Here is a 15053-nt window from a genome sequence, read left to right as displayed (position 1 = left end):
GACAAATCCCATCGTTGATCCATATGCCTCAACTCATACTTTCCGGATACTTAATCCCACCTTTATAGCCACCCATTTACGCAGTGGTGTTTGGTGTAATCAAAGTACCTTTCCGGTATAAGTGATTTATATGATCTCATGGTCATAAGGACTAGGTAACTATGTATCGAAAGCTTATAGCAAATAACTTAATGACGAGATCTTATGCTACGCTTAATTGGGTGTGTCCATTACATCATTCATATAATGATATAACCTTGTTATTAATAACATCCAATGTTCATGATTATGAAACTAATCATCCATTAATCAACAAGCTAGTTTAAGAGGCATACTAGGGACTTCTTTGTTGTCTATATATCACACATGTACTAATGTTTCGGTTAATACAATTATAGCATGATATATAAACATTTATCATAAACATAAAGATATAAATAATAACCACTTTATTATTGCCTCTAGGGCATATCTCCTTCATATACGACGTCTATAATATTCTTGGGAGGGTTTTGATCAATAGAGCTTTTTAAGAGGGAGGCCAATCAGGTGACACATGAGCTTCCTAGAGATGCTCACATTTCTAGTAATTCTTGTAACTAAGTCGATAAATCCCTAGGTTTATTATTGCCGCATGGCTTTTCGTAAAAAATATAGAAAACTAACACCTCAAATTTGAAGCAGAATACTGAAAACTAAAATATGTCTAGACACATCTATATTAGAGGTAATTAATATGAATGTGAGCGAGTACTGAAAAAGGTGAATATCACGCATTCGGATATCAAAGTGGAGGCCCAAATAGTGGAATTGGAGTTTGCGGAGATCAATTGATCAGATTTGGCCCGGGTCCAGCCAACACCTCCTGTTTTGCTTTCTCCCACGAAGGAATCAACCGAACGGAGGAACCCCTCGACCGCGAGGCGACGAACCCTTCTTCCCCGCCTCCCCCCAGTGTGAGCAGACAGTCAGGCACGGGCGCTCCGCCACGCCATCCTCGCCGGCTCCCTGCCTCCCTCTGTCCGAGGCCCCCCCCCCCCCCCCCCCCCCCGGCCTCGGCCGTGCACCTGCGCCGCCGGGCCGCAGCGCCGTCCTTCTCCGCGGCTCCGTCTCGCCTAGCCCCGCCTATTTTGGTCGAGGTATGGGCATTTAGTCATCCAGTGATTACTTAAACCCCAACAAAGCTCCACAATTTTTGGGTCACCCGAATGCCATCTACATCCTCTCCTGCTTTACAGATATGAAGAATGAGATCCAGGAGTCTGTTGATATTCTCAAGGCCGTCAAGGGTGCCAACAAGTTCAAGGGGGCAGAGGAACCTAGCGGTGTTCTCAAGGGTAAAATACTCCTCGTACGATGCCATTTACTGGCCATGCTTATAAAACATGTTATGACTTCGCTCGTCCTGTTTTATTACATGGCCAATTTATTTCCCCTTTTTGGCATGAGTAAGGTATAGTTGTGGAAGTGTTTTTATGGATTTATTATTTACCCGAGGTTGATACATTTCATCTAATTGACCTTTCTTAACGATCTAACGATATGTAAATTTATTCTCTACCATATGTGATATGTCCTGCTGCCAATGAGTCACATGATTTGCAAGCCGGTGTGCTTGTTGCTCTTGATTTTCTGATGTTGTATATATCCTTGATATAAAAATGGATTGTAATAGTACTGGTTCTCACCCGTGCAAATACATCACAGGAGCGCAAAATGCATGGGATATGCTATCCGAGGAGCAATCGCAGAAACACATCAGTACTGGTTCCAGTGACCTCAACGGCATACTTGGTGGAGGGATTCACTGCAAAGAAGTTACTGAGATAGGTGTGCCTTCTTAACATCTTTCATGGGAAGGAAGGCGTAGTTGTTCTCGGTTAACAGTATAATCAAATGGACAATTCTAGTCCTTTAGTCCTTTAATCATTTATCTTCGTTTCTATGGCTTCTTTCCTGGCCTCCTGTCTTCTAGTGATACCCATGTCAAATTTTTCTACTGCTCTGATTGCCCTACTCTGGTTATCACCTTGTTCATGAACATCTGATTTTCGTTTTTTTTTTTTGTCTTTTGAGTTGTTTACATATAATGGTTATGTTCATTGATATATCTTGGTGATTACACTAATCAGCTACCAGTTTTATTTAGGTGGTGTTCCAGGAGTCGGTAAAACTCAACTGGGGTATGTTGCACCTACTATCGAATCAATGCAATTTCAGAAGATAATCACCATGCTAAATACCAACATTTGTAGGATTCAGCTAGCAATCAACGTCCAAATCCCAATGGACTATGGTGGCCTTGGCGGCAAAGCAGTTTATATTGGTATAGTGGTATCAAGGAAAACAATTGCCATTCTGTGATTTCTCAGAAACTCGTAACAATATTTCCTTTCATCGTAACAGATACAGAGGGCAGCTTCATGGTTGAGCGTGTCTATCAAATTGCCGAAGGGTGTATCAGTGACATAATGGAGTACTTTCCACACCACCATCACAAGGCTTCATCTGGCAAAGGAAATCTGCAGCCTGAGGGTTTCCTGGCAGGCATCTATTACTTCCGAATATGCAGCTACACTGAACAGATTGCGGTGATAAACTATCTGGAGAAATTCCTCGGAGAACATAAAGATGTAATATTCTTGAACAATTTAGTCTTCAAGTTTGATGACCTGAATTGTGCTCCTTGTTTTGTCCTTCACCTTTATTTGGGTTTAAGATGAGTTTATTCTGGCAGTTGTGTTTTTGCTGAAATTATTTTTCTGCCCTTTCCCTTAATAGGTTCTACTACAATTGGTTCAGTGTTCCACAATGACCATTACTTTTCTTCCTGCTTTACAGGTGAGAATAGTTATAATTGATAGTGTTACCTTCCACTTTCGACAAGACTTTGATGATCTGGCTTTGAGGACTAGAGTGCTCAGTGGATTATCATTGAAGTTGATGAAGCTTTCAAAGACATATAACTTGGCGGTAAGCTGCCTACCATATGTACTGTTTTCGGAGTGGCTGGCTTTGTAGACAGATAGTTCAGATTTTCTTTGAACTTCTCCTCAACATTTGCATGGTCTTGTCTCCTATGGCCTCTTCTGTTAGACATATTGGTAACTGGATCTGTTTTTCCTGTTGAAAAATTCTATACTTCTATTACAGGTGCTGATTTAATATGATAGTACACATTTTCCTTTATTTTTCTATTAAAAATTTAGCCTATGAATAAACTGATGAAAATTCATGCTAGTTCAGCTGAGAAACCCATGTAGCAGCTCAAATTCATGTAGATCAATTGGGGTCTATTCTCATACTGAGGCAGTACCAGTAAATGGATTTTTTTGCACGTAGATGCTATAATTTAGAAGGGGCACATAACTTTTTGGCTGAAACTCTGCTACTGTCGTTTGGGTATAGCCTGCTTTAATACTACTGTAGCTGTTTCCTGCATGATTTGGCAACACTGCATCTATTTCCTCAATCTTTGCCTTCCTTATCTGCTCTGTTTGTACTACATTGTTTCATTTTGTTCCATTCTTTCTTTGGTCATTAGAAACATCCATTGAGAATTTGGTCACTTACAGATATGCCACTCATGAAAAAAAAACATTACGGAAAGGTACCTGAATCAATATGGAAAAATTTGACAGTCATCACTCAGTCAACTGACAGTAGTTTCATATTTGGAACATCCACAAAATTTGAGCGGTCTATTCAGAATTAGGATTTTTTGAGTGGCATATCAGGATGTGACCAAATTCTCAGTGGTATGGTATATATGTAATTTTCTCTAAAAACAACTAAATGTGCCTAACATGCTTATCAATTTCTTTGAGCAGGTTGTCTTGTTGAACCAAGTAACCACTAAATTTACAGAAGGATCGTTTCAGTTAACTCTTGCTCTAGGTCATTTCCTATCTTCACAATATAATAACTCCTAATTTTACCTTTGAATCATTGTCTATGCCTATGATTTTAGTTGTTCTATACTTCAAACTTCTGAAATCAACAATGCTATTTTCCTATCGCCATGATTTTCTTATCAACATTTCATTTTCTTGCTGTACTTGTGGTTCGGAGCATAAATTTTGAATGACTAAGGCAGTCGAATTGATGAAATGTCAAAATCCCAGTTTTTTCCTGAAATATATATTATAGACTAGATATTTTATTGATCACTTACGAGATTCATTACTGCTCAACTCAAGTCGTTTAGCTCACTTTGATAATACTGTGGCGAGTTTAACTACCTTCGGTCAAAGAAAGTGACCCTAGAATGTGACAATTGAACTATTTTAATCTGTAGCAACAATATGTTTATGATGTTTAGATTATCAATATAAAAATTATATCTGTAGTGTTGTCTTAAAAGTACATACATCTATAATGGTGCAATTATTAGGTTTAAATTTTGAATTACAACATAATTGGTCGCTGAAATTGTGTTTCAAAGACAATGTCAATGTTGAAACTTCAATGTTTTGTGACTGAAAGTAAATATTATACTTCATACAATTGTCAGATATAAGGGTGGCAGACTTTTGCAGATGCCCAAGAATTGCATGTGTTTTTTCCTTGCAAAATTTATTTCCCATGTAGAATCGTTAATAGTAAAGCAATGATAATCTATGAATGTGTGGGGCATCTCTATTCGGTGTTTGGGAGATCGTTATGGTTCCGCAAGAGCTTAATGTTCCATCTTCTCTGAATATTTCATGAATCATGTAGTCAGATTGTAGAGGAACTTGTAATTTATGTACAAATCTGTTCCTGGTTCAGGAAATGAACACAATGCAATGGTGTTGTGCAGGTGACAGCTGGTCCCACTCGTGCACAAACCGACTGATTCTGTACTGGAAAGGCAACGAGCGGTGCGCATACCTTGATAAGTCCCCTTCACTTCCGGTAGCTTCAACACCATATGCAGTGACAAGCAAAGGGGTGAGAGATGCTGCCACTCCAAACTGCAAGCGAGTTAGGATCATGTAGCAGCCTTGAAATGCACGTTCCTGTTCGCCTAGAAGACGTCAGTGCCATATTTAAGTAGCTTCTGGAAAAGGGGAGTTCACTCATTTGGTTGATCCAGTGATCCAAAATACACCCAGACGCACTCCTGCCGTTTCATCTGGCCTGACATGTAAAATGTCATTTGACACTGACAGCCAGCATAAATGCAATACCACGGCGAATGTGATCAGTGAATGACTGGTAGCAGTAGCATCAAGGGGGCAGCAGTAATATCGTCGTGCTAGATGTATTAAAATTGGTGAGGAAAAACAGTTTTATTAGCTAAGTGGAGACTCCCGATGGCGGTGCTATATAGGTACCAACACCTTTTTGCTGTGGGGGCAATTTCAGGCCTTTTGCATTGCGAATCTGAGTTGTTGGTTTGAGAAATATCATGTGTTTTCTTTTGAAACAAAGGGCACACTTTATTCAGATGTCAGCAAAGAAATATCTTTCTTTAACATCACATAAAACCGAAGGAGGTGGATCACCATCCCACAACAAGATTCTTAGTATTATAACTTACCTAGCTATAAATTGTTGCGCGCCACTTTGTTAGCCTCTTTTGGACAATGTCGAAACTTTATGTAGCCGATCTCAGAAACCTCACTTTGTTATCCTCTCTTGGAGAATGTTGAAACTTCACCTTTCAGAAATCTGGAAGCAGTCTGCAAGGATCCCTGTGAATAGCCTATATTGGATGACAATGTTGAAACTTTATTTTGTTAGTTTCGTTTGGGTCATTCCTTGTTTGGTTTGCGGAAGCGTTTGCTTTTGAATCCGAGACTTCTTGGTCATGTGCATGTCATTCATGATGTAGAGCCAGCTTGGTGTTGGTAAGATCATCATAGCATTTCGACAAGCGAGCTAGAACAGAGGAGGGTACGCTGCACCGATAAGCTAAAACCGTTGGATGCATCATTATCATTATTTAATATTGGTACATCAGCCATTTTGGTCCAGCAGCACTCAACCTTATTCCGTTCCCATAATAACTGAGTGTCCGGCTCTGGGAGGTTTGCAACCAGATTTGCCGATGTCCCTTCACATTTGCCAAAGGAAGGCCCCTGCTTTTGATCATGCAATCGCTTCTTAACTTGCCTCCCTTTGTACATAAACTTGTTTCTCCTTCGTAGCAGATAATAAGAAGGAAAAGTAGTGCTCGTCCAGAAACAAGTCATCAACCAAACGCGCTTGGTACATAAGCTCTTTGTCATTTACCTAAAATGTAGCTCTACGAGCAAGAACGAATCGGCTGGCATTGTAAGCACAGATTGGCAATCAGGCTTGCTGTTTCGCCTGGACCAGACGAGCAGTCCCAGTCAGAGATCCTTCCGACCTTCTTCACTCCACTTGAAACTGCTCTGCCCTTCACTCTGATCCGATGACTAGTACTGATGCAACTCATACAGTTGTACTACTAGTTCTCTGGTTCGCACCGAATTCAAGGCTGTGCCACTGAATAGTTGGTGGCATTTCGCCACTGTTCCGCTGTTCCGTCAGGTACCTCCTACCAGCTGACCGATGCCACTTGTTTCTCCATCTGGAGCACGTGTCTTTCCTTCTTCTCCTTCTGTTCCCGGCGGGCAAACTGACCATTTTCGTTAGGGCATCTCCAACAGGGCGACGATTTCAGAAGCCCAAAAGTGATCGCGAGCATCCGTTTGTGTCGCCCCGCGAATATATTTTGTTCGTGCATCCGTTTGCGTCTGTGTGTGCCCCCAGCGGAGCGACCCATTTTTAGATTTGCAAAACATAGAAAGTAGTACATTCAAACTATACAAAGTAGTTGTAAAAGCCTAGACTACTTGCTGCCGCACGGGTTAGCCCCGTCGCTGCGTCGCTCCCTCGTCTGCTTCTCCGCCGTCCCGTGCGGCCCGCTAGGGCTCGGTGCGCCGCCACGTCCTCTAGCAGGCACTGTCGCAGCCTCGCATTGGCGGCGTCGTCCTTGAGCGTCTCGAAGGACTCGACTATAGCCCTCTGCTCCGCCGCCTTCTCCTCCTGGGTAGGCGCATCAGGGTCACCATCGGAAGACCATGAGATGTCGGAGTCGGAGTTGTCGTCCTCTGCGGCTGCGGCGGCCGCTGCCCTGCGGCGTTCCATTTCGGCGTCGAACGCCGCGTGGGCCGCCCGCTCCTCCTCTGCTTCAGCCATGGCCTTGGCGTCCCTGACCGGCTCGAGGAGGTCGTCCGTCCTGTCGTCGTCGTCGAACTCCTCGTCGGAGCTCGAGGCCAGGGGAGGTGGAGTGGGAGGTGGATGTGGAGGTGGAGGCGCGGCAGCCTGGCCGCGGCCGACGCTGCTCATGGTGGCTCCGATGGAGGCTGAGCGGCAGCGGCACTACGGTGGAGGTTATGCGGCGGCTAGGGTTTAGTGGGGAGGAGATGAGATGCTCGCGTCCCTATTTATATAGGTCAGAGGCATGGCGACGGCCGCGCCACGCGTGACATCGCCATTACTACGTGCACAGAGGTAGGCGACGGTCGCGCGCCACGCGAGGCATCGACCGCAGACTGCCGAAGCGACACCTCGGCGCCAGTATGCGACGCCGCTGAGAAGACGCATCGACGCTAGGTCACTGCCAAGCGGGACAGATGAAACGTCTGCCAGATGTTAGCGGACACTTTGCGCGTCCGCGCAGCGTCCGCAGAGACGCATCCGAGGCGCATATTTAGGCCAGGTTTGCGTCGCCGCGGATGACCCGATTACTTTGCGTCGCCCCGCTGGAGGTGGTACCAGACACATTTTTTGGCCTGACGGATGCAAACGGTCGCTCAGTGTCCGTTTACGTCGCCCCGTTGGAGATGCCCGAGAGAACTCCACGTTCCAGACATTCCGTTAAGCAAACCTGCCGAGTACTGCTGTTATCGGGAGGGGACATGAAGGATGTTGGTGGCCTCTGGAGCCGCCGTGCCATCTTGCCAATGCCATGACGTCCAACGCCGCGGCTGGCTGGTGCGCTGGTTCCGTCGGGGGCATGTGAAGGTGGCTGTCGGCGGGCGATGTGCATGCTCGGCTCGCCGGGACATGCGCGGCGGAGGAAGCCAATCAATCAATGGCCGTCTTAACTCGGCATGCATGATTGCGCTACACGCACGTACGCGTCGCCGTTAAATGCCTTGCTCGCCTCCTGATTGTCGCCAGCCCGCCACCGTGTTCTCTGGCCACATTGAGATACGGCTGCCGGTCCCGGGCCTGGAGGGCTCCTCTCGTCTCTATCGGCGATCATTTGTCTCTCCCCTGGCGATTTACACAAAAATAATCCAAAAGTGAAAGAAAAGCACAGACTAACCCTCCGGCGAAACTATTTCACCAATCTAACCCTTTTGTGTGGCGCCCCTCCCACGGGCGCCACACATGCCCATGTGGCTCCCCTCCGCCGGCGCCACACACCCAGCCGACGTGGCGCCATCGACGCCGAGCCGGTGCGCCCATCCGACGTGGCAGCATGTGTGGCGCCCCTCCCATCGGCGCCACACATGCCAACTTATATCAAGTTTTCGGTCGAAAACATCCAGGGGCTCCGGACGTCTGGGACTTAGCCGTTTTTGCGAGGCTCTATGTGTGGCGCCGATGCCACGGGCGCCACACTAGCATGTGTGGCGCCGATGCCACGGGCGCCACACATCCACTTAAGTGTGGCGCCCGCGCCCGTCCCCAGCCCGACCCTCTCTTTCTCTTCTTTCTCTCCTCTCTTTCTCTCCTCCAACCGCCGCCGCCGGCCGCCTCTCCGCCGCCCCCACCAAATCCTCCACGGATTGGACAGATCTGGCCGGCCAAATCCATCCCCATACAATCCTCAAGGTATTCCCCTTCGTTCCCCTTCGATTCATCCAAGATTTGCTCCGGTTTAATTCGTTCCCTTCGATTCATCCTAGATTGGAAATTTTGGTTGTGTTTGAACCATAGATTTGTATGCAGGTGTTTGAACCATAGATTTGTTGGAACCATAGATTGTATGCATGTGTTTGAACCATAGATGTTAAATTTTGCTAGATTTTATGCATTGTATCCAAAGATGTTTGAAGGAACCCTAGATATGTATGTATCCTAGATTTGTGGAGGAACCATAGGCATCAAATTTCATGAATGTGTATGTGAAGGAATAACTCATATGGTGTTCTATCCCTAGATATGAATGTATATGTATGTATTTGATGTATGTGTGTATGTATGGAACCTTATGTATGTATGTGGTGAAAGGCAAAATTGGAGCTTAGCAAATGCATTCTATTGTCTTACATATGTCTATTATGTGCCTAGGAATGGTATGTCTTACGAAATTCATATGTGTGATCTATTTGGATATGAACTCTCATGTATGTGTGATGTATAGGTGATTCGAAAGTTAGATATATTCTCATGTATGTGTTGCTCATTTTTGTTAGTGGAATGACTCATAATATGGTTGTGTAAACATGTAGGATGGTGTGGCTTCTGGATGAAGAGTACGACAGGATGCACCGGGCTGTTCATATGACGGAGAGGGGAACGGATCTTCACCCTTTGAAGATTCGTTACCATGGCACAGCGGATATACCGTATGACGAGAGGTACACGGAGTTCATCCGGCCTACCGGTCTTATGCCGTTCATATCCCTTGTAAGCCGTGGGGGCCACACATGAACCCCTCGGCACTCACCGCCCTTGTCGACCGGTGGAGGCCGGAGACTCACACCTTCAACTTGAGGGCCGGCGAGATGGCCCCTACTCTCCAGGATGTTTCCATGATCCTTGCACTACCTATTCGGGGCGAGCCACCGTGTATGAACACAGCTTCGATGGGTGGCGCCGGCAGATGGAGGCGCTTATTGGCGGGGCTCCTCCGCCGCCAACAGAACCAAAGAAGAGAGTTCCCGCCGGCGCGTCTTTCGAATGGATCAGGACTAACTTTGGAGAATGCCCGGAAGAGGCCAACGAGGACACTCGGAGGACGTACGCCCGCGTGTAATTATGGTACATGATTTCGAGGACTCTCTTTCTGTTATCACCAGAATTTGACCGAGTCAGAGGTGGGCCGCGATCAAGATGGACTTGAAGATACAAATATAGAAGAAAGACGTGAATTGGCCTTACATGCGAAGTTTGGGCTAGTTTGCCCTTGTATCTGTAACATATTAGGTTATGTGTCGATTAGGAGTTAGAGTTTTACCCGTGCACGGTTAGATGCACGCTTGAGTTAGAAGGTCCCTTGGACTATAAATATGTATCTAGGGTTTATGGAATAAACAACAACAAACGTTCAACACAAACAAATCTCGGCGCATCGCCAACTCCTTCGTCTCGAGGGTTTCTCCGGTAAGCACCATGCTGCCTAGATCGCATCTTGCGATCTAGGCAGCACAAGCCTATCTCGTTGTTCATGCGTTGCTCGTGCTGAAGCCTTTTTGATGGCGGGCAACGTAGTTATCTTAGATGTGTTAGGGTTAGCATTGTTCTTCGTATCATATGCTGTCGTAGTGCAACCCTTATGCATCTAGCCGCCCTTACACCTATCTTAGGTGTAGGGGCGGCACCCCGCTTAGTAGATCCGATCCGTTACGGTTGCTCCTTGTTCATCAAGGATTAGTTTAACATCCGCAATAGTTAGGCCTTACAAAGGGTTGGAGGATCCAGCGGCGTGTAGGGTGGAGTTTGCTAGCCCTAGACAGGACGTTCCGGGATCAACCTCGTGTTGGTTTTTAGGCCCTGTCTAGGATCGGCTTACGGTCACCGTACGCGAGCGCGAGGCTCAATCGTGAGTAGGATGATCCGATTATGCGGTGAAAACCCTAAATCGTCGTAGATCGTTTTAACTTTATCTTGATCAAGCAGGACCACCATATATTCGGACACCTTGTACGAATCATGGGTGGATCGGCTCTTTGAGCCGATTCACGAGATAACCCGAGAGCCGATCGAGGCTCGTATTTAACGTTTACGTGTATGCCATGCAGGAAACTAAGCGAGGCATCATCCAACACCTTCCCGACCGGGTATAGGTCGGGTGGCACGCCCTTGCGATAGCATCGGACGTGTGACCAGGAGGCTTTGCGGGCCGTCGCTCCGAGGGACCGGGGCCGGCCGCAGCCCTAGTTGTTCCCGGCTCTACTCGTGTTGCCGGTCACACGCCCGCCGGTGGGTTTCGACGCCAACACATTCGGCACGCCCGGTGGGACAATCTTCGACATCCACCGCATCGCCATCTACATCCGAGATGGCGGAAAGCACTCCGGTCAAGTATGAGGATCTGACCGACGAGCTCAAGAAGAAGCATGACGAGATCAAGGCGGTCCTCGAAGCCGAACTCATCGGCTCTTTCCACAGAACCCGCTCCCATGGCGTCAGGTGGAAGGGGTTCTCACCCGAAGGCGCACTCGATGGAGTGGACCTGTCCGCCCCGCCAGAAGAACGCACCAGGTCGCTGCGTCAGGAGATCAACTACATGGTGGCTCATTCGCTGCACCGCCACTCTGAGAGCCTGGTAAACACTTTGGAGCGTGTCGCTCTACGCGTGGTCCAGGAAATCATGAGCCATCGGTATTCTCCGTCGGGACCAGCTCTAGGGACTTACAAAGGAGAGATGCCACTCCAGTCCCATCCTCCGCTGCCGTTCGCATGGGCAGCACCAGAAGTGCCGAACTCATCGGCATACGTCGTCTACAAGATTGGTGGTGATCCTAGTGACTACCAATTCCTACCCGAGGCGCCCAAGGAGATCCCGCACGGATACGCGTGCGCATACGTACTCGGATCGCAATACCCGGGCACTCTCGAACCAGGTTGCAACAGCAGGGGCCTCTGGAACGGCAGGAGGAACGTCGGGAGCCGATCTTGAGAAGCAAACGTGGTTAGCTAAGTACGCCACTCCGACAAACCTCCAGAGCCCAGCTCCTGCAGTTGGCTTAGAACCGGAAAAGCAAGCATGGCTGGTCAAGTATGCCACCCCGGCGAATCTTCAGGGTTCGACACCTTCAGCCATCACCGCGGATCAGATTTGTACAATTCTGAAAGATCAGTTCGGCATGATGCCGAAAAGGAAGACTTTCGGCTACACCAAGCCGTACCCCAACGACTACGAATTGATCCCGCTACCACCCAAATATCGGCTCCCGGACTTCACAAAGTTTAGTGGATCAGATGGTTCCAGCTCCATCGAGCATGTGAGCCGATATTTGGCACAGCTCGGGCACGATCTCCAGCATCAGACGAGTTGCGTGTGAGGTTCTTCGCGCAGTCCCTCACAGGATCGGCTTTCGGGTGGTACACATCGCTGCCACCGAACTCCATCCGGACTTGGAAGCAGTTGGAAGAGCAGTTCCATGAGCAGTACCACTCAGAGGCTTCCGAGGCTGGCATTGCCGATCTAGCACAAGTACGACAGAAGCGCGGGGAGACAGGTGTCGGAATACATCCGACGCTTCGAGACCATTAGGAACCGATGCTTTTCGGTTCACGTAAGTGAGAAAGAAGCAGTCGAGTTGGCGGTGGTGGGTCTCTCATCATCGATTAAGGACGTGGCCTCCCAAGTAGACTACCCTTCATTGGTGCACATGGTGCAGAAGCTGTCAGCATATGAACAGCGCCACCCAGATGTTTACCAGGACAAATTCAAGCGTGCGGTGACCCTGGTTGAGGCAGACGAGGATGAAGGTGTTGCGGGAGATCGAGAGGTAGCAGTGGCTGAATGGACTCGAGCGGCAGGCCCCGTGTTCTGCAAATGGGTAAAACCACAAGGCCCTCCAAAAGGGTTCGACTTCGACGTGACCAAAACTGAGCAGATTTTCGATCTCTTACTCACGGAGAAGCATATAAAGGTACCCGAAGGCCACAAGATCCCCACGGTGCAAGAGCTGAACGGAAAGCCATACTGCAAGTGGCATAACACGTTCACCCACACCACCAACGACTGCAGGGTGTGGCGGCAGCAGATCCAAATGGCGATAGAAAATGGACGGCTAATTTTCAACCAAGTACGCCATGAAAGTCGACACACACCCCTTCCCCGCCGTGAACATGGTGGAGTATACTTACCATGGAGGGTGCCGGCCAGATTTCTCGTGCAATATCAACATGGTAGGGCTTGGGAACCACTGCGGTAAGGACGGAGATGAGGGCAGCTGCTCTCATAGCAAAGATACGAGAGGAAGCCGCTCCACGCGATCGGCTCCGCCAAGACGGCAAGCGCTACGTCACGGAGGGAGAAGTGAAGAACATAAGATATCGGCGACCTCTCTTCGATCACCTCCTCAACAAGTATGTGAGTCGGTATGACCAACGCCGGCGATACGGCGATGATGATGAAAGAGATCGTCTGGCCAGAGAAGCCAGAAGACATCGTCGGCACGATCGCGATGAGGAGGAGCACGAGCGCCGTGCCAAGGAAAAGTCAGGGGAGCGAGACGACGTGGATAGGCACCGGGACTGCCCCTTCTTCGGACACCGCTGGGATTCGGGAATGAGCCGATTGCCCACAATCGGCAATTGCCCGAATGCAGCCGAAGAAGAAGGAGACAGCCAACGTGTCCGTGTTCAAGCGCCTAGGGCCTCTCCCGCCACAAAGCAAACGTGCTTGAGTCCCCTCGGTTAGAAGATCTCGAGGATTCGGAAGACGAGGGGAAGAAGAAGACAGTACCACCGGCCAAGGTGGTGCCCCGATGGGCTCGGCCGTTCCCAAAAGCGCGGGGTTCAGCGATTGCGCGGCTCGGAGGAAGCCGAAAGGCTATACTTGCATACACTGAGGAAGGCACGACCTGATCTGGCTGCGAAAGTTCAGCGAACCCTGGATGAAGAGGGTCGTCCACGGAAAATGGAGTGGCGCCCCAAGCAAAGGAAGGCCGATGATGAAACATCGGCTGGCACAAACATGGTGCTCGTCCTTCCGACGAAGCTTAGTGTTCCACGATTACACGATGCACTCGAGGTGGACGACAGCAAGCGCACCAACATGATAAAGTCAGAGATTGGGCTGGTTTTATCCACCGGCCTGACCGATTAGCAAGAACAAACCACTGAGCAAGTATGTCGAGGCTGATCCTTGTGATCGGCCCCAAAGGTTTATGGAGGAACATTACAAAACCTTCATCGAGCAAGCAACGTGGAGGCCGATTCTAGCAATCGGCCAAAATTATCCTCACCATCCATTCTGCCTGGGTTCAGCATTTAATCCAACAGGGGATATCTGAAGAGCCGATACCATCAATTCTCTTGACAGAATCGGCTCGGGGGGCACCTAGGTGGATGAAACACGAGGATATGCAGTAGGAATGTCTTGCAAGTGCCCAGCAGCCCAAGATATTCTTTGATGATGGGTATTGAGGTATGGGGGCCGACACATAAATCGGCCGTAAAAATTCAAATTTTTTTTAAGCACAGCCGATGCGTGGCCATCGACTTAAGGATATAACTGTTATGATCAGAGGATCAATGGAGCGAGGACTGGGCCACGAAGAGAGACTTTAATGGAAGAACTCCTCAATGGAGTGGTTTAATGGCTCGAGATCCTCTCTTCAAAAACAATGCCGAGAGCGAGCATGGATGTGCGGATCAGGCCAAGGGTGGGTTGCCTCGGATCCACCAGAAGGAAAGGAGCCGATCCGGCCTGCAAAGACAAAGAAGTAGACTGAAGAAGCTCGGGGGGCAGCTCACCCTGAAGGTTCTCTGCTCTGGGGAGCCGATGTTGTTAAAATCGGCTGGCTACGTCATGATTTGAGGCCAATGGCGGCACATTTGGCTGATTCTCCTCGCCCTAAAAATCCTTGCTCTGGGGAGCCGATTTGGTTGGAATCGGCTAGCCCTACATCGCAACTGGTCTGGAGAGTGGTGTTGTTGTTACGGAGTCATCAGTTTGAGCATCCAAGACAGTTCCAGGGCTCTCTTAAAGACGCCTGCTCAATATCAAATCGTCAGCCTACTAAGATCGGCTGTGCCATCGTCATCGGCAGAGCTGGCTAGCTTGGAGGGATGACTGAATTGGCCTGTCTCGCAGATTATCATGAGAAACTGATGCGTTGCCATCAGTCATTAAGCATGGATTAGGCCAACAATCGACAAAGTCAGATGAGGAGAAATCGGCGAAA

General features: G+C 48.3%; 1 protein-coding gene across 1 annotated transcript; it reads left to right on the top strand.

Moving 5' to 3' along the window:
- Positions 1-1100: 1100 nt before the first annotated feature.
- On the top strand, positions 1101-5413 carry LOC124665639 (DNA repair protein RAD51 homolog 3-like). The gene is made up of 9 exons (XM_047203034.1): positions 1101-1139; positions 1239-1337; positions 1708-1830; positions 2150-2183; positions 2256-2326; positions 2407-2633; positions 2842-2973; positions 3831-3897; positions 4802-5413. Exons 2-9 carry the CDS (start codon positions 1241-1243, stop codon positions 4978-4980), a joined length of 930 nt encoding a protein of 309 aa, XP_047058990.1. The 5' UTR covers positions 1101-1139; positions 1239-1240; the 3' UTR covers positions 4981-5413.
- Positions 5414-15053: the final 9640 nt, after the last annotated feature.

The sequence above is a fragment of the Lolium rigidum genome, chromosome 6 (genome assembly GCF_022539505.1).
Source record: "Lolium rigidum isolate FL_2022 chromosome 6, APGP_CSIRO_Lrig_0.1, whole genome shotgun sequence".
Classification (NCBI taxonomy): domain Eukaryota; kingdom Viridiplantae; phylum Streptophyta; class Magnoliopsida; order Poales; family Poaceae; genus Lolium; species Lolium rigidum.
This window is presented reverse-complemented; position numbering and strand designations above follow the sequence as displayed.